The 18,641-nt window shown below is 41.5% G+C and overlaps 2 protein-coding genes across 2 annotated transcripts in view; one reads left to right on the forward strand and one right to left on the reverse strand.

Moving 5' to 3' along the window:
• The window catches only part of LOC109036419 (uncharacterized), a 685,415-nt gene that overhangs the window by 72,466 nt on the left and 594,308 nt on the right, over positions 1 to 18,641 (reverse strand). The gene's annotated exons all lie outside the window — the stretch shown is intronic.
• LOC109036433 (uncharacterized) lies at positions 1,573 to 4,860 on the forward strand. Its single transcript, XM_072301532.1, has 3 exons — positions 1,573 to 2,169; positions 3,072 to 3,153; positions 4,583 to 4,860. The coding sequence occupies exons 1-3, from the start codon at positions 2,090 to 2,092 to the stop codon at positions 4,826 to 4,828; spliced, it is 408 nt and encodes a 135-aa protein (XP_072157633.1). The 5' UTR covers positions 1,573 to 2,089; the 3' UTR covers positions 4,829 to 4,860.

Consider the following 18,641-nt stretch of genomic DNA (forward strand, 5'->3'; position numbering starts at 1 on the left):
ACACATCTGAAACTTCAGTTCTTACATCCGAAGTACTTCGGTTTTCACATCCGAACAACTTCGGTTCTCACATCCGGAGTACTTCGGTTTTCACATCCGGAGTACTTCGGTTCTCACATCTGAAGTACTTCGGATGTAAGAACTGGAGTTCCAGATGTGTGATCCGAACCTCGACAGCTAGACCTACAGTGTTCAGATGCTCAATCCGAAAACTTCAGAGATCCATATGACCTAAACTTCGAGTCCCACGCACGAGGTTTTTTTTCTCCGTACAGATTTGGTTACCTCAACCCGAAGATTCAATCAACTTGACACAGGGAAAATTAACACAAAAAACTCACTTCTGCATTTTTGCACGAATACTGCCGGAATCTTCCCACGGGCTATTTCTTCGGCTGCGAATTTGGAAGGTCGAGATTTCAAAAATCAATATTTACAAAATCGCTTTCCAACTCAAGATCAGATGGGAAACGATTCGAAAAAATCCATACTCAAACGATGACTACATTCACAGACCTCCTCTACATCCTCTTCCATCCTTGAAGACATACAACAGGCGCGGCGTTCCTATCCAAGTTCCACAACGCCGCGATGAATTGGACGTATTTATGCCAAACGGAACTATGTGCATCAAGACATGAGCCCTGAGACCCACAAGAATACATGCATAACAGGACTCACGCCATAATGCACTTAGTTCCGTTTGGTGGAAATACGTTCAATTAATTCGCAACTCCACCCCCGATCGGAGTCACCGAGTTGTCATCCGGACAAAACGACCTTGGACCCGCGAGAAACGCCAAATCGCCGCGTGCTCCTTCGGGTCGACCCGGGGCGATGCAATTTTCGCGGACGATCTACTAACCCCGCGACGCGGGATCTAATTGTTTCAGGTGATGTTACTGCCCTCTGCCGGCACGGGGCGGAGTGGTGGAGCCGGAGTGTGCCCGGGCCATAAAACAAGAGGGCGGCGACTTGATGAGCATGTCACGAGCACAATGCTAACAAAGCGTTCACAGGAAGACACTTCCTTTTTAGCTTCCTCTCCTCCGACTATCAACGCGACGCGCGACGCTGCGCTGTGCTGTACCCCTTCTTAGGCCTCGTTTTGCTTGAATTGCTGCGCCTTGTGTGTCCTCAGCATTGCGATCGATGCCAGCGAGCAGGATTGAGGCAAATCCAATAGAAGCTATTAGTGCCGCGTCACGGAAAAACTATATACACGGAGAGAAAATTCATCACGAAAGTTCGGTTAATAAGGGAAGTAAAACACAATATGGACTGCATTTTGCAATGTGGAACTATAAATTCTGGCTCTTCTAGAAAAACACTTATGTGCATAGGGAAACTGATGGCACATACGTTGTTTTTAAACCGGGCGTGTTTAAAAACAACGCGGGGAGTCTGGTTGGAGTTTTCGTGAGCGGGTGGTTTCAATTTACGCACCAAGAATCATTAGATATCTTTGTAAGGAGTTGATTTCGGTAATTTTTGTTGTGCGCATCGTGTTTTACGTGAAATTTTGGTTAAGAAACATGTATCAGAATGCTTAAATTCGTACCTCGTCTAGTGGCCCATTGGAAGGCAAAATCTATGATTCCAACGATCGAGTACGAGGAAAAGTATGTGACAAAAAATACAAGAAAAAAAAAAATGTTCCGATGATTTGCGAAATTTGCGCACGGATGAAAAATCGCATAAAAAATTGACAGGAGGCAAAAAAAATTCTACTTTCGTAACGAGCGCATACTGTCGCATATCCATGATGGCGCATTTCTCAACGCGTCCATACCATAGGACCCCATTTATTCGAGGAAAAAATTGATTGACTCTGGATTCTCTGTTTCCCTCACCACTAAACCCCCTCGAGCATATTTCGCCGATCCTGTTCCATTTCGTTCTCCGCAACAACCGGGCCCGTATCCCGAGGCATTAAAAACTTTAAAAAAAACCGAGGGCAAAAAATTTTAGAGTCCACGCACGAGACAGGGTTTATAAAAGTTCAAAGGTTCACACGTAACGCTCAGTGAGTGCGAATCGTCCATTGCGTTTGATTTAGTTCGCAACAAGTGGGGCTAGAGGGCGAATCATGTCATGGGTGCTATCTCCGAAAATTTTCATCCTTCTGATTGTTATAGTGTCATCGGCCGTGGGCAGAAAAAAAGGCAAGTCTTCCATTCAATTTTTCTAGTCGTATATTTTTCCCTTCTATGAACAAAGAATGATTATGTATTTGGGAATAGTTAGTCTTCATAAATATGCTGAGCTCATCGCATTGAATCATTTATTTTGGAGCGTGTGCTAGTCTCTTACGATTATGGTGATGATTCCGGTAACTTTAACTCTGCTATATTTTGTTGTAGTTTATTTCGATTGAAATGGAAAAAGCGCTTATTTAAAAATGTTTAAGTTGTTGGTCATATTTTTCAGCCTTTGCCTCGGACCATTTTGTCAGCACTGATAAAAATGTTTAATTTTATGTAAACCGGAGCGGTTTTTTTTTAAAAAACACTGTAGAGCGTGGCGATGTATCGATTAATCTGCCAAGTGAACCCATGGAAAAGGATCGCTGAACAGGATGTTCGCAACGAACACCTTAACAATCGATTCTTTACCAACGCTCCAAATGGGAAAATTTGATAGTCGATCATTCACGCCTCTCCAATGAAACACTGGAAATGTTTTTGGGACAACCGCGATTAAGTTCGTCCAAAAAGAACTCCATCGCGGAAAATATTGGAAGAACGTTTCTTTAAATCCAATTTGAAATGTTTCCTAGTGATTTTGATAGAGGAAAGTTTCAAAGAATAAATTTGCGGTATTGCAAAATGTGCGGAAGTACCCTCCCATTGAAACCCGGCATACTTTCACCATTGCTAAGAAACATTTGGGAGGTTTTATATATTGGAAAATGCATTCGATTTCGACTGCATACGAGAGACCAAGAACACATCTCCATAATGGGTTAATTTTTCGTTGATAGTAAATTTTTAATGTATTCTGGGAGAAAATAAAAGGAAAAAGTAAGTTAAGTTCCTCTTGTAAGATAATGTTCCTTGGGCTGCAGGTAGTGCAGGTATCTGCAATGGCGGGCAGGGAGATCCAGTCGCGGCATGCAATCAGTTTTGCGCTAATAGATACAAGGCTATCGAGGTAAGACTTTAATTCGCGTTCAACTTCAAAAAATTCCTTTTGAATTACAAGTAGTTATTTGTCCCTCATCATCAATTAAGTACAGTTGTTGATAGCAAATGCGTCTAACACCGGAAGCGGGGAAAGGTGTGAAAATGAATCAGTGGCGTGGCGTGAATAATCGATTATCGATATCTCGCCATTTGAAGCTATGGTAAAGAATCGATTACTAAGGTGTTCGCTGCGAACACCCTGATAATCGATCTTATTCCATAGGTTTAAATGGCATAACAATCGATATATCGCAATTCACGCCACGCCACTGGTGAAAATGAATGCACGAAATCAGAGAGGTCGGACATGCCATTTTTGACTTTGTGTTTCTTGTGACCGGACACTTCAAATTTCACGTAACCAATGTAAAATTAAAACGATCATATCTTATCTAGCAGTTGATTACCGGTAATTTTGGATGCAAGAATCGTGTTCTGCGTGAAATTCTGGTTGAGGTGATGCGATACATCGATACGTTCCATTATTTCAGCTACTTGTCGTTTTTTTTCGAATTTTGAGATCGCACTCCTGTTGTCATGAGACTAAAGAATTCACGTACCAAATTTGACAAAGAAATTCAACGTAATAAAGGCAGGGGTTTTTCCAGCAGAAAAATATCGCAATCGAGTGCAGTTTCGATACCAGTATCGAATTCGATATTTTTCCTCTAAAAAAAACCTTACCTTCATTGCGTCGAATTTCTTTGTCAAATTTGGTTCATGAATTCTTGAGTCTCGTGACAACAGGAGTGCGATCTCAAAATTCGAAAACTAATGACAAGTAGACGAAATTATGGGACGAATCAATGCGATATATCACACGACACAGAAAATGACGTCCGTTGGTCCGTTGGCGTCCGTCACCTTCAGGTGATTCGATTGAGGCCATTTTTTGTGTCAAAGCGACGTGCGATGTATCGCATCGATTAGCTCCATAATTTCAGCTACTTGTCATTTGCTTCAAATTTTGAGTTCGCACTTCAGTTGTCATGAGACTAAAGAACTCATGTATCAAACTTGACAAAGAAATTCCACGTAATAAAGGCGTGTTTTTTTTAGAGGAAAATTATCGCATTCGATACTGATATCGAAACTGCACTCGAATGCGATATTTTTTCTCTGAGAAAACCCTGCCTTTAATACGTTGAATTTCTTTGTCAAATTTGGTTCATGAATTCTTAAGTCTCATGACAACAGAAGTTCGATCCCAAAATTCGAAAAAAATGACAAGTAGCTGAAATTATAGAACGAATTGATGCGATATATCGCATGTCGTTCTGACACAAAATATGGTGTCCATCGAATCACCTTAAGGAACATGTATCAGAATGCTTAAATTCATACCTGGTCTAGTGACCCATTTCCACTATAATAGTTGCATGTGTTCCGTTTCTCAGTACGACAACGGAGTGAAGGTGCCTGTGTGTAAGGGTAGCTGCAAGTTGAAGATATGTTTGTGCCACTTGAACCCGGACCTCCTCATCCCAAACGCTCCCAATCGCTATCAAAGGTGGTCCTTCAATTCAAAGCTATCTGTTAGAGGCAAGTACTATGAGGCTCTTGAGTACCGGTTGAACTATGGAAGCGCGAAATCAAAGGAAGCAGCAAAGAATGATAACTACCTGAGATCGTCACGGTACTGATGAATTTTTTGTTGTTCAAAATCCCTATTGATATTGTATGCGTTCTAATAAAGAAGTTTAAAAAAAATGTTAGGATTTAAAAAATTGAAGCCACGCAAAGGAATTGCTTATTTTGAGAATTTTCACAAAAATCCTTTTTATAATCGATCTCCTGAAAACCACCCGTATGACTTAGTTGAATCAGTGAGAACGAAAACACACCAACTCGGAAAAATGAAAATAATTAAGACACACGCAAAACTGCACAGTGGGTGAAGAAGTTAGTTTCAGAAAAATATTTTTCTGCCGAAAGACAAGTACTTATGGACACTTTAAAGGTCCAAGTTAGAACAGATGCGCTAACTTCAATGACCTTTAAGTTTTTAATGGAAATTGAGCATTTTCGAGTTACGGAGTTGGTGTCACGGAAAAAAAAAGAAGTAGGGGTTATGTCCGAACTGTTGGATGATATCGACATTTCCAAAATTTTACCAATTTTTTTTTTACCAATTTTTTTTTAATTTTTACCAATCGTGGTATTACCTCAATTTATTGTGATATTACCCCCCCCCCCCCCCCCCAATTAATTGTGATACTATCCCAATAAATTGGACTACTAACCTAAATGTTGCGGTACTACCCCAACTTGAGCTGCGACACTACCAAAATTAATTAGAAATGTCCATATCATTAAACAAATTGGGGGTACCACCATTTTAGGGGATAACCCCTGACACTTTTTTATCCGTGGTGTTTCCGTTCTCACCGATTCAGTTGTGAATGACGTTAAATTATTCGCAGTTTTCCACAAGCCAAGAGGCTGTAACTCCGTTCTTATTTGACTTCAGATTCTCAGTCTACGAGATTCAACATCGAAACGCAACCCTGTGACGCACGCAAATGACATTTGTCTTACAATACAACATAGAGTGGTACAAAAAAAAATCCGAAATCCAGGAATAAAGATGCCTCTCCAGTGCAAAGGGCTTGATTTTTGGGGCGGATTCGTTCTTGTAAACCAAACCGACCGAATACTGGTGCGTCGATTTTCGAATCGTTTTCGATTAACTTTGATTGATACGTCCCTATCATAGCAATACTATTTGTCGATCAAAGTCGATTGATAACCAGTGACGTGGCGTGCTTTGCGATAGATCGACTGATCTGCCATTTAAACCTACGGAAAAGGGTCGATAAACAGGGTGTTCGCAACGGACACCTTGATAATCGACTCTTTACCATGGCTTCAAATGGGGAAATATCGATGATCGATCGATCACGCCTCACCACCGTTGATACTTCATTTTAGGACCGGGGACTCATAATTGGAGATGAGGAACAAAACGGAATGTCGGGAAATGGTCAAAATGAAAGAGAACAAGGGGACAACGCTGGATTAATCTGGAAATCTCATTACGTTGGACTTTTCCGAGTCGCTGGCGATGTTATGCATCACCAGTTTTTAGACCTACCTCACCCTTTTCTATGAAGAGGTCCCGCCGAGGTTGGCGTCAGACAACAAATGTCAACTCCTTTCAGCTTGCAGCTTACGGAAAGATTTCTCGTTGGATTTTAATATGACGTCGTCTACCTCAGGCAACGAGCGTATCACAAGATCGCATTTGTTGGTTGAATCTCGTGGGACGGCATGGAGGAAAAAAACGAGGTGTTTGCATTTCGGGCATCTTGGATTTTTTGATGACGTAGGACGGTGCGGAGCAAAAAAATTCGACGTTATGTTCCGTTTTGCATACTTCGAATAGATTTTGCTGGAATATCGACGCCATGCTGTACCGATTTAGAACACGGGGTAAACAATCTTCAAGATGCAAAAACCTCCTTTTTTTTCTCCATGACGGAGTGACAGAAAAGAACAGTGTCTGACGGCAAGTCTGACGTAGTTACAGAGGGAAAACTGCCAATGACGTCATCCACTGAATGGGCACGTTGCAAACTTTTGCTAGAGCAAAAATAAGAGTTGTTACTCATCGGAAGTGTCTCCAAAATCACGATGAACGCATCGGCAAAGTCTGAAATGCACTCCTTACTTCACAATTTGCGTAAGAAATTTGCGTTTTTTCAAGCTTCCCGCTTCAAAAACGATACCACAGCACAGGTGAACAGTTAGAGGACCCTAGTAGCAAAATCTGTTTCACTAACATTTCAGAAACATCTCAAAAGTCTCAAACTTATATCATCTCATTGAAACGTTCCAAAAACATTTTTGAAATACATAATTGACACGAAACACTTCGAAAGGTTCATTAATATACATTTGAAACGTTTTGAATACGTTTTCTTTTTAAATAAAAATATCAAAATCACAATGTATCAGAAAGAAATTGGAAACTAATTGCAGATAAAACAATGAAACAAGATTTGGCGCTCACGTGATTTTGAAAATAATCGGTTCAATTAATAATGGTACCTTTTTGCAGATTTTCGGATCGCAGATAATCGTCGACGTTTTCAACCGAATGTAAACGTTTGTAACATAAAAGTCAAGCGGGCCCGAATGAAAGCTTCCGCTGTTTCCCCTCCGCCATTTTCGACTCAACAACTCGTTTTTCAATTTGAGGTTTTTACCCATTTTGAGGGTCATCGCGTCGGACGTAGTTGATCCATGCGGTTAGCGGGACCGGGTTCACGGGTTGAAATTTTAATTGAATGTTTCGTGGAAAGCGGGGGGAGGGGGAGGGGCCTGAATCAGTTTGAAATATTGGTTTCCTTGATTCTCCTCTCCAGACGGATGGTCCCTCCTCCGGGACCATCTCCAGCCCAGCCGTCGCACAAAAGCCCGAAACAAAAGCGAACCGGCCCCATCTTTTCACTCTGTGAACGCTCTGTGGCTGCATAACGTTTGCGCACACTTTTACAACCGATGACGTTGGCTCACACTCTTTCTAAATATCATTTGCGCACAATTTTATTGATAACGTTTGCGCTATTGATGACTCCTCCAGCACAGAACAGAACTGACAATGAGCGGTGGCGAACTCAGTTGATGCTGCAGGCCGATAAAACTGCCGTGCTAAGGAAAAACGCCGTAGGAGCCATCAGACGTTACCAAATGTCCTTCGATAAAGAGGAGATTTAAAGAGGATATTTCCTCCGATAAATACCGAATTCGCAGGGAAAATTGTGAATGTTTATTTCCAAAATTTTCAGAAGATTCCATACGCAATTTAATCTAAAATATCAGAATATTTCAAACAAAAAATGTGCATGAATGTCGTCAAAAACACATGTTTTATCGAGGGAAATTTGGCAACTCTCGAATGTTCACACGGCGTTCTATCTTAGCACTGCAGAAAAGTGGTGTTACCCAACCTCCAACCGACTATTTTGAGTATATCATAGATTTTAGCTGCAGCAATCACTGATTGTAGTACCAAGTGTGCAAGTGAAACATAATCAGTTGATTATTGAAAACTCTTACCAAGTATATTATCATAACTGAATTTTTTCTGAAGGCGTTTCGATAGTTTCAGTTTACGAACTGTACTGATAATCGCCAATAGAAAACGCAGATCGCTGCGCAAAACTTTCACAAAGCACGCGTGGTGAAGGATGCATTCACTACTGACAAAGTATTTTAAGTTAGATTTTCCAAAGCTTATGACGGACTTTTTATTAATTTACCTTGTTTTGAACACTCTTCAACTGGACAAAGGACAGAAACGCACCAAAATCCGTCAAGTTTCAACAGATAACATGAGGTTTGAAGCTTTATACAGCCGTAAGACTCAATGATAAAGACGAAGTTCGAGGTGTATTTTCCTATCCTTTCGTTGAAGTCTCTGCGTTGAAATTGGACAAAACTAGGAAAATCAAAACTCTGCCCACTGTGCGCCTATTGTGCTGTAAAAATCCACTAGCTATGTCGCAAACGCCCGCGAAAATCTCTAAATTTTCCAATGTTCATCCGACCTAAAAATCAATATTCCCAGCACCATTTTGCAACGCTGGATGGAGGTGTGCTCCTGTAATTCATCAGCCGGTGCATAGGCTAAGCGTACCTTGAGACCGGAGATGGGGGAGGGGTGGAGGTGGGGGCGGCTGGAGAATTAATCGCTGAAACTTGGATACGCATCCATTTCTGGGTGTCGAGGGGCTAATGTGGTTACGGATATGTCCGTGGTCAGTGCGCTAGCTGATGGGATGGTGGCGGGTGATTTTTTTGAGGCAATGATAGCTACGGTACCGGCGGCGATCTGTTTGTTGACTGAGGCAGTCAACGAACCGAGACCGTTTACGCGCCCAGAGGGAAATAAAAACTTCTCTTGAATAAATTCACTCTCCTCCGATGGAAGACACAACTCTGGAAAAAAAGTCTCATGGATCCGGAGTCCAGACTCTTAAAAAATTCGAAAAGAATAAACACTCTTGATTCAATCGAATTTTTGCTTGAATCAAAAGTACATCCGCTTGAATTGAGAGGCTTGGCTCTCGATTCGAGCAAAATATTCGATCGAATCTAGAGTATTTTTATCTGTCAAATTTTTTAAAAGTCTGAACTCTGGATCCAGGAGACTGTCTTTCCAGTGACGCTTAAATTGATTTTAGGGGATCTGGAGACAAAATTTGCCACTACGTTGCATTACTTCACAGAGTGCGTCTCCGATAAGCAGTAATGAGCCACTAAATGAGGTGTAACCCAGAAGAAAACTTCCAATGTCATCCCCTTAGTAGTTTGCGCATAAAACAGTTCACACGACGGGAAGTTAAGAAAATAACTCCTGAAAAAGATATTAAAACCTTGGAGATTCCAAGTATTTTAAACACGCATGAAATGGAAGTTGAATTAGGATTTTGATTTGTATGCAATAAATAGGGCTGGAACTTTTTTGGGCTCGTTTGTAGGAGGTTAAAGCTATTTCCGGCTAATTGTAAGTTTTGTTGACTTCTTCTTTTTCGGCTTGCTTTTTTTTTTCTTTTTTTTAAAGAATTCAAACGCAGCCTTTCTTTCCGGACCTGCTTCCTCGACATTGTCCTCCTTTACCGTTAGATTCACGAGCAAGAGTAGAAACATTCAAGGATACAGATTCCTGGAGGAAAATGCACGGAGCTCATTGAAAAACGAGGCCAAGATCCGGTGACACGACTTACGAGTCCTTGAAAATCCGAACTGAAAAGTTCTCTTTGTCCTCCGTCGTAAAAATAAAACGAGCACCGGAAGAATCCGAGGAAAGCTCGTATTGAATTAATGCTCATCCGAGTAGGAGCATTATTTTTGACCTAGGTTAACGGGACGCCAACGGGACCCACAAAAGCGCCCCGATGACCGAACGACGAGACAAATTGCTTTTTAAAGGCCTGCATTCCTCCCACCTTGAAATCCGTGGCTGCAACACGCAGGATTCGATCGTAAACGCTGAAGCACGGATGCCAGCTATTCGGGCATTTTTCGTTTCGGGGCTCGTCGTGGTTGTGAGCACTTTGTGACGTCATCATAGGCAAATCAAGAGGGGCGCAAGGGGCATACATGGCGTACGTGCTGGAGGGGGAGGGGTTCATAAGACGCGTTTACTCGTGTTGGACACATTTTTTGCGAGAGCCCTGTCAATAATATACTAGCAAAAGTTCACGGAACCTAGTGCGAAAGTTATGTTCCGTAAACCTATCTCTGTGTGGACAAGGCCTTCCATTTATATGAAATGAACGTAAAAATAATGACAGAACAAACATAAATGTGGTTTAATAATTTTAACTTACGCCGCCGCGTCGCGCTGACCGATCTGTGTTTGGCGCAATGCGTGAAGTATTTCTACAGTCTTGTATGCGGTTTGACGGAATGCATGAAGTATTCATGCAGTCTTGTAGGCGCTATGCGTTTCACGCCGCCCGCTGCTGACCACAGCGACCGCACTGTCTTTGCCGCGATGCGTGAAGTATTCATGCAGTCTTGAAGGCGCTAATATGTGTTACATTCCGACCGCCGCGCCGCGCCGAGGGTTTCTCCGTTTCATCTTAAATCCTCGTCATCATCGCTCTCAGCGTCGCGCCATTCCGGACCAAATTCCGTGTTCGGTTTCTCTCTTAGTCTTAACTCGACTAATTAAAGGTGCTGTCTATTGTATCACAGAGAGACGACTAAATTAGAAATATACTCTCAGGAAATGAGAGATTTTGTCACCTTTTCTCGTTTGCAATTTTTTTTCTGGTTCCGATTTTAGCTTCATAGCTACATTTGAAAATATTGCAAAATTTGCCGCCATGGGCCGCGGCCCATGTGGCCACCCTCTAAATCCGGCCCTGACTAACACCCAAAAAAATGAAAAATTGAGAGGACCTAATGAAACGCTTCGTTCGATCGAAATAGGACGAAAAATTTAACTTCGAGTGAAACGGTGGAGGAATCTGTGAGACATCGCAACCAAGAAATGCCATATCTGCACCGAGCACTTCGATTTTGGAATTGGCCTTTAGATTACTATAGAAAATTTACAAAAGACGGTGGTCCATTGATGAGCTTACTCCTTTCTTCGATGACACGGGAGTATAGAAGCAGCGTCCCGGAAAAGTCCTTAGGTTGGCAACCCCGATGGCCGCGGGCGTTCCGAGCGCCCTCTGCCGTCGCCCCGAGGGAGCGTAATTACAGCTTCCCTTCCTCAGGAAGTCGTTCTCGCCTTGATTTATACGGCACGGAACATTACCGTTGTCTTACGCCTTCCATAAACCTTTCTTCTTTCACCTTTTTTATTATTTTTTTCGAATTGCCCGAGATGGATCATCCGAGGCAATAATTTATGATACCCCTAGCGGCGCGGCGCGCGGGCAGTGTCAAAAACGCTCGCTTCGTTGCGCCCTGAGCGGCAGTGTCCGATGCAGGCTAGGCGTTGCGACCTTGAGCCTTGGTTGCAAGATTGAGGTTAAACCTTTCTTCCACTGACCTTAGGATCCGCCCGGATAAAATGAATGTTAGGAGGGTTTCTAAAATGCTGATCACACATGGACGTATTTCTATCAAACGGAGCTAAGCGCCATAGGGTGAGGGAGGTAGAGGGGGGCTTGGATTGGCGGCGGAATCGGGCGTCCGGCTTATTCCGTCCTATACTCGCAATGCTTTTCCATGGCGCTTCGGTCCGTTTGACAGAACGCGCTATCCGGGATTCTAAATTCCTCAAAAGGAACTCAAATTGGCGCTTAGTTCCACTTGATAGAAATACGTCCGCAAGATACTCGAAAAATCAAGTGAATAGTGGTGGATGTCCATATCATTCAACAAGCCCGTGCTCTACTTTTCTGTGTGTAGTTCGGCTGATTCTGGGGAAATATGTCTGAATACGATCTGAAATCTAGTAAACACTGATGCTCTCTCTCTTATCCATGTGATGCCATAAAAATTGATTGAATAAAAAAGAGTCTATCCACTAGAAAAAAGGAGAATCTCTAATGACGCGATACACACCTCACCTATCCGTCGGGAAAACTCCATTATGGACGTGACTTGACAAATGGTTTCATGAGCACCCCTGGACAGTGATTACCCTCACCTCCACACGGTGCCTGAATTGAGGGTGGTGGCCATAAAATTTATCACAGGTAAAACTACGCATGCGCAACGCATACGAAACATTTATTCGGGGTTTTTGTTTCTCTTTTTATTTTCTTTGGTGAGGCTGTGGCTTGTTGTTGGTGCCTGACGCGTGCGTGCGGCTGTGGAAACACTTCGGGTAATTTTATTGCGCCTCCTACGGCGAGGATAATTTCCCTTTCCCCGAGTTTGTTATGAGTTATTTGACCGATTATGAATGCAACATTCGAAAACTTTGATGTGTTAGGGGAGACTCATTTTATTTTACTTCTGGACTGCTGACCTAGTAAACTATTAAGGAATGAATGTCAAAATTGAAAGAAATAGAGCGCGCTATTTGAAAAGTAAACCAATGGAACGCGTTAGAAATTTCATTCAAAATTTTAAGAATACGAAAGCAATTTTCCCCAATTTTTTCATTCTTAATACAGGATCCGCGCAATGAAGCCCTATTAAATATGGAAGAAGTGAAATTGGGAAGGAGGCATACTTTTCCTATACCTTGTAAGCGAGTTCTTAATAACTGAATTTGAGGACTGAGGCTCCTTTTTCCGTGGACAATCATAAATGTTTCTAATTTTATTTTCGAAAGAATTGGGATAATGTTTAACTTACCACCTCGGCAAAATCAGACATTTAGAAAAACAAATGAAACCACAGGATTCAAGAATGCACTCACCCGGAACAAAGAAAGGATAATGCTATTAGTTTTTGAGTACTTGTTACTGACCTAAAAATTACACTTTGAAGCAACAGTATCACATTAATGTTGGTCTGGTATTTACTGGATAGGTGCACATAATCAGGTTACATCAATGATCGTGAACATAAATTAAAGACGTCGAATTATACTTATAGGGCAAACACGCTAATTCCAAGCATCAGAAACAATGGAACATCCTTTTTTCCTTTTCAAAAGGAATAATATTGAAGCAAAAACCTCGGATCCACAAAAAGTCTGGAGTAGGCAACTATTCGCGCTTCACTGTGGCGGATTGCATATTCTGACGAATGAAGGCGTTTTCATACTGAGAGATTGTCGCACTGCTGACGAGGTTCTCGGTCGGACGACCGAATATAATTTGAAAGGTTGGAGAAATTATGATTTACTGAAAGCGAGGTACTACGGATGGCTAGTTAAATCAGTGATGTGTGGACCTGGATCAGCACTAAATGATGCTGCCGCTTTTAAGGGAAAAATACTAAGAATAAGTTTTCCCATGAGATGTAACTCCTTTGACTGCCGAAATGTCAACGCCGACGCTGACACAACTCATCGGCTCGTAAAAAAGAATTTGGACTCGAGATTTTTGACATGCTTACGAAACGTCGTTATTGGCGATACTTTCTCTGGAACCGAAACCAGTTTGCTGCTTTACAAGCTCCGCCGAACCTTTCGCGCCGATTCGGCGCATAAAAATGATTCCGGCTACTTCTTTCCTTACTGTTCCGGTACGAAACGATGCTGAATTGACAACGACGTCGGAATAATTGCTGCGCAATTTAAGGATTATCGTTAGATTTTTCGTTCTTGTTGTTGTGGCTCGAATGAATCATTTCTGAGATCTGGCAATTGAAGTAGCAATGGGTGGCGAAAAACTGTAGGTGACAAAATACATAACAGACTTCCGATGACTGCATCGTTGAATTTGGTCGTAAAAACCAGCACAACATAATTCGCTGACGCAAGATTGTGCTTAAAAGTCCGTATGAGATGAACGCTTGCGTTTCACGAGTAAGATTAGGTTGCTTAAAAAATAGTTTCTTCAGTTGATATTTTCTTCATGCAAGTTATGATTTCAAGTCGAGGGCCGCAAAACCATTATTATTTGAAGGATTAAGGGGCTGCAATAACTGATGGATCTTCTTGTTTGTCTCGCATATTTGGACATCATCAAGAAGATTAAGATCTTCGTTGTGGGACTTGAATAATATTTTATCTCCAAATTATTGCGCTTCATAGTAGATGTGCGCTTTCTCAAACTTTATAGGGGATGGATTAATCCCTTCAGCGAAGTGACATCCAATCATTATTCGTCTAGGTAAAACCAATTTGATTTGTTTGATGTGAAATGCAGATGGCTTGCATATATTTTAGAGGCTACAGAAAATCAGATGAAAGGAAAATGTTGCATGAAGCATTTTCAAAGATTTTGTGAAATTGTATAAACTCAGGTAAGTTTCAAAATCTAGACCTATTTTCTTGGATTTGGTTTATTTCAAGGTAAGGACTTGAAGGACTTGAGAGACACGGAATAAGGGATTTTCTTAGGAAAGAAGAAAAATTTAAAAGTAAACAGACTGCATTCACCAGAAGAACGACGAGACAGACAGTAAAAAACTGAAAGTAACAGCTTTTACTACTAATGATATAAAAAACCTCATTCAGCTTACTTGACCCCCTTCTTTGAGCAGGGGTTAAATTCAAAACGATTAAAAATTCCAGGTTAACTACAGTCGCTCGTCATCTTTATTGTCCTCTAAACAGAGAAAAATCCAACATCTTTCATTTCTCTGGTATATCTCAGCTCTTCTACTCATTGACAAAGAAGATCGTTCGCCGGCAATCATAATCCGATGTCATAAAGTTTTCAAAAGGCAACATAGAAAGCGTATTAACTGTTCATGACGCAAACGCTGTTATGAACTATGTAGGACAGGCCCTACAATGACAACGACCTTTGATGTGATGCTGTTTGGAAAAAACAAACACGGATACGAAATATGGTATTCTCGCACTATTCTCTGAATTCTAGATACGTTAAGTAATGCCGTGTTAAACTGAGCCCTCTTAATTGAATCTATGGACTTAATCGGAGAAAATTCAGGGTGCTATACGGTTCGGACCCAATAAATCTGTCCACGGTTTAAAACCTGATTAGCGCTCCACAAGGCGAGTACATTGGGAAGTGCATTTTTGAGAAATTGCCAAAGTGCATCTTGGCCATTCGTTCCAGGTTCTTCATCTTTTGCTCTCCTTTTCATCCGTGGGTTTTATGATTCCATTCCTCTTCCTTGCGCATTGTTTTTATCGAGTAAAGTAAGAATTACTTCTTCATCAAACCATACCACGGCCTTGACGAATTTAAATTTACGATCGATGCATTTCAAATTTTCATCTTCAGGTAGATATTCTTGGGAAATCGAAATTTGAGTCTGTAGGTGTACATAAAGATGTAAGAGATGTGTAGAGGTGTAATCCCCCAAGATTTGTGGTTTGAAAGAGAGCAGTGGAGGTTATAGGGGTCGTAGAGCGCGAGGGAGTGCTGTAAAGCGACTTATATGTATGTATGTAGGTGTACATAAACAGGGATATTTGCGCCGAAAATCGTCTTTCGAAGTCTTGAGGCACACGAGAAAAAAGGCTTAGGGGTCATCCCCTAAAATTGTGGAAGTGACGCAACTCAAGTCAGGGTAGTAACGCAACGCAAGTTGGGGTAGTGCCGCAACATTGAAATTAATCTAATTTATTGAGGCACTACCAGAAATTAATAGGAAATGCCCATATAGTCGAACAACCCCTACCAGCCTATATAATTTTTTCTGTGCACAGTTAAGAGTACAGTTTTCAATCAACCATCGATATCCGATATCGCTATATCAAACTTGGTTCCCTAATGGAAACATTACTTTTGACTTTATTTTACGATTTTGGAAGATGATTTTTGGCACGGACATTCCTCAAAGACAATGATTAATCTACAGGCTGTAATTTGAATTTTTCCAAATCAATCTTCCTAAAGGTTCCAATTTGAAATACGCTAAGGAAGAACGCCGTATGAACATTCGAGAGTTGCCAAATTTCCTTCGATAAAATGTTTATTTTATAAGGAAGACATGAGTATTTTTCCTTTAAATTTTCAGAATCTTCAGGTAAAATTGTGAACTAAATTATCTGAAAAATTGGGGGAAAAATATCCATAAATTTATCAAGAAATTCGCGTTTTATCGAAGGAACTTTGGCAACGCCTGAATGTTCATACGGCGTTTTTGCTTAGCACGGCACCATGGATCCCGGGACTTCGCAACATGTCCAGGCCGTCCTGCAGTCTACCAGACAACTCGGCGAAGGAATTCCGGCTGCGGATCTGGATGGTCCGCGATCCGCGCGGGAAGACGAGACTTCAAGAGGCTGTCTGTCCGACGTCTATTATGCTCTCTTTACTTGTCTGTACACTCACTGCTCAGGTGAAGCGTGATGAATGTCTCCTGTCTCCTGCAGTCCTCGCGCGATTCGCTTCTGGGAAGTTTTTCTGGCCACTTTTCCTTACATGACGGGAAACGACGCTGGAACCTGTCCCTGGTCCGTGACGATGGTCCACATCCATCCGGCATCTCAATTTATCCGAGCTTACTTCGTACGTGCTGACTTTTTTGTCAATTTTGTCGTTTCCTGTCCTCTTCTCCGGGTTCTTGCGAAATGGGTCACTTACGCTTGTCACAGGATCTCAGCGGGTTGATTATTGAAATTGATAGACAAAACGATGGACAAAGAAGACATAGATCCTACAGGTTGAAACGGAAGGTTGTTATCGACTATAACAATGAGAGGGAAAATGATAGACTAACTGTGGGGTCTCTGTCAATTGCAACCATCTGCTTCCACCAATATGATCCCTTTATTTCCCTTTTGTCTAATTTGTCTATCGCATTTGTCTATGAATTTGGGTCCGCAGACAAAAGAGCGCGACTAAACTTCAATCTTGTTATTTTCACACACAGAACTCGTATTTTTATTAAAACACAGCTGGGAATTTCTAACTCAAAATTTCACAGATGTTTTATTTGGTTGCTCGGTAAAATCTGCAAAATTTTGGGCAAAGGTCGCAGTTATATTCAGATAGAACATTGAATTATTTTCGTCAATTTTGCAACTTTGAAATGGGGATGCGTTCCTTCATCTGGAACAAGACCAAATATCTATGTTTTTGGATCATTGATTCATATTTTATTTTGTTAGTAAAATTTAGTGTCTACAAATGTCACTTGCATCTAAAGATTTCGTCCGATGACGATATAAGCAATAAGCCATGAAGGTAATACTTGTAAAAATTAAGTTCACGGGTCACATCATTACGCTTTTTACGGCTTAAGAATCTTAAGATGAATACTTATTGCAATTATACGATGTCATTCTTAATCGAAGTTAAGAGATAAAAAATAGTTCATTTTCAATCAGCGAAGAAAAAATACCACTTGAATTATTCTACATTCAGACAATCTCGCTAATTTCGGAGGACGGACTGCAGCGCAATTCTACCATACTGAGGAAGAACGCCGCATGAACATTCGAGAGTTGCCAAATTGCTCTTGATAAAACATGTATTTTAGACAACATTCATACACATTTTTCCTTCACATTTTCATATATTTAGATTAAATTGCGTGCAAGATTGTCTGAAAAATTTGGAGGATAACATTCGCAATTTTCCCAGTAAATTCCGTTTTAATCGGAGGAAACTTGGCAACGCCTGAAGGCTCATACGGTGTTCTTAAGCACGGCAGAATTAGACGACGAGAGGAGGCAAAAAAGAGGATGCGAGCTCGGAAAAAAGAGTGCATATGGGACGGGGGGGGGGGGGGGGGGGCAGGTGCCGACTAGAAGGGAAAAAAATCGAGTAGAAAAAGGGAAAGAATAGGTCATCAAGTTCTCGAGAATGAAGTTGGTAAGAAAGGCAATTTTTCACGAGAAATACGCGGCGGCCGGGTCACGGCCGATCGGAGAATGGATCTGGTTCATTCTTTCATTCATTCATCCACTCACTCACTCGTCCACTTTCATTTATTCGTCCGTTGATTGGAGGATAAATGAGCCCTCCGAGCCTCTGCCGGGTAAATACGACGCAACTCCCATATAAAAATCAAGTGCTGATACGGGGGTTTTGGGGTCTCTTTCAGGCTCGAGGGAGACAACGACGATATGCGCGCGCCCAGATTCCTCAGGGTTCGGGACTCTATTTCCGGCCGGTGGTACTCAGAAATTCGTAAAAGCACCGATTTACATTGTTAAACGAATGGCGAGTATGTTGTTTCTGAAATGAACGGGAAAAGGAGGTTTATACTGATAAACTGACACTGAAAAAACAGTTTAGAGCCCGTGCGTAGGGTGGTAGATCAAATGGCATCATCTACATTTTGGGTAAGTAACAACCTATGTCCGGTTTAGTATACCTATGCGTCCAGTCCTGCGAGGGTGGGGCTGGTGGTGGGAAGAACCAAGATTTCAGGCTTTAGATCAGTTATTAGAAAATGTTCCTCCAAAAAATCAGTTTTTAAAGCCATAAGATAAGTTCGAAA

Source organism: Bemisia tabaci, chromosome 6 (genome assembly GCF_918797505.1).
Source record: "Bemisia tabaci chromosome 6, PGI_BMITA_v3".
Classification (NCBI taxonomy): Eukaryota; Metazoa; Arthropoda; class Insecta; order Hemiptera; family Aleyrodidae; genus Bemisia; species Bemisia tabaci.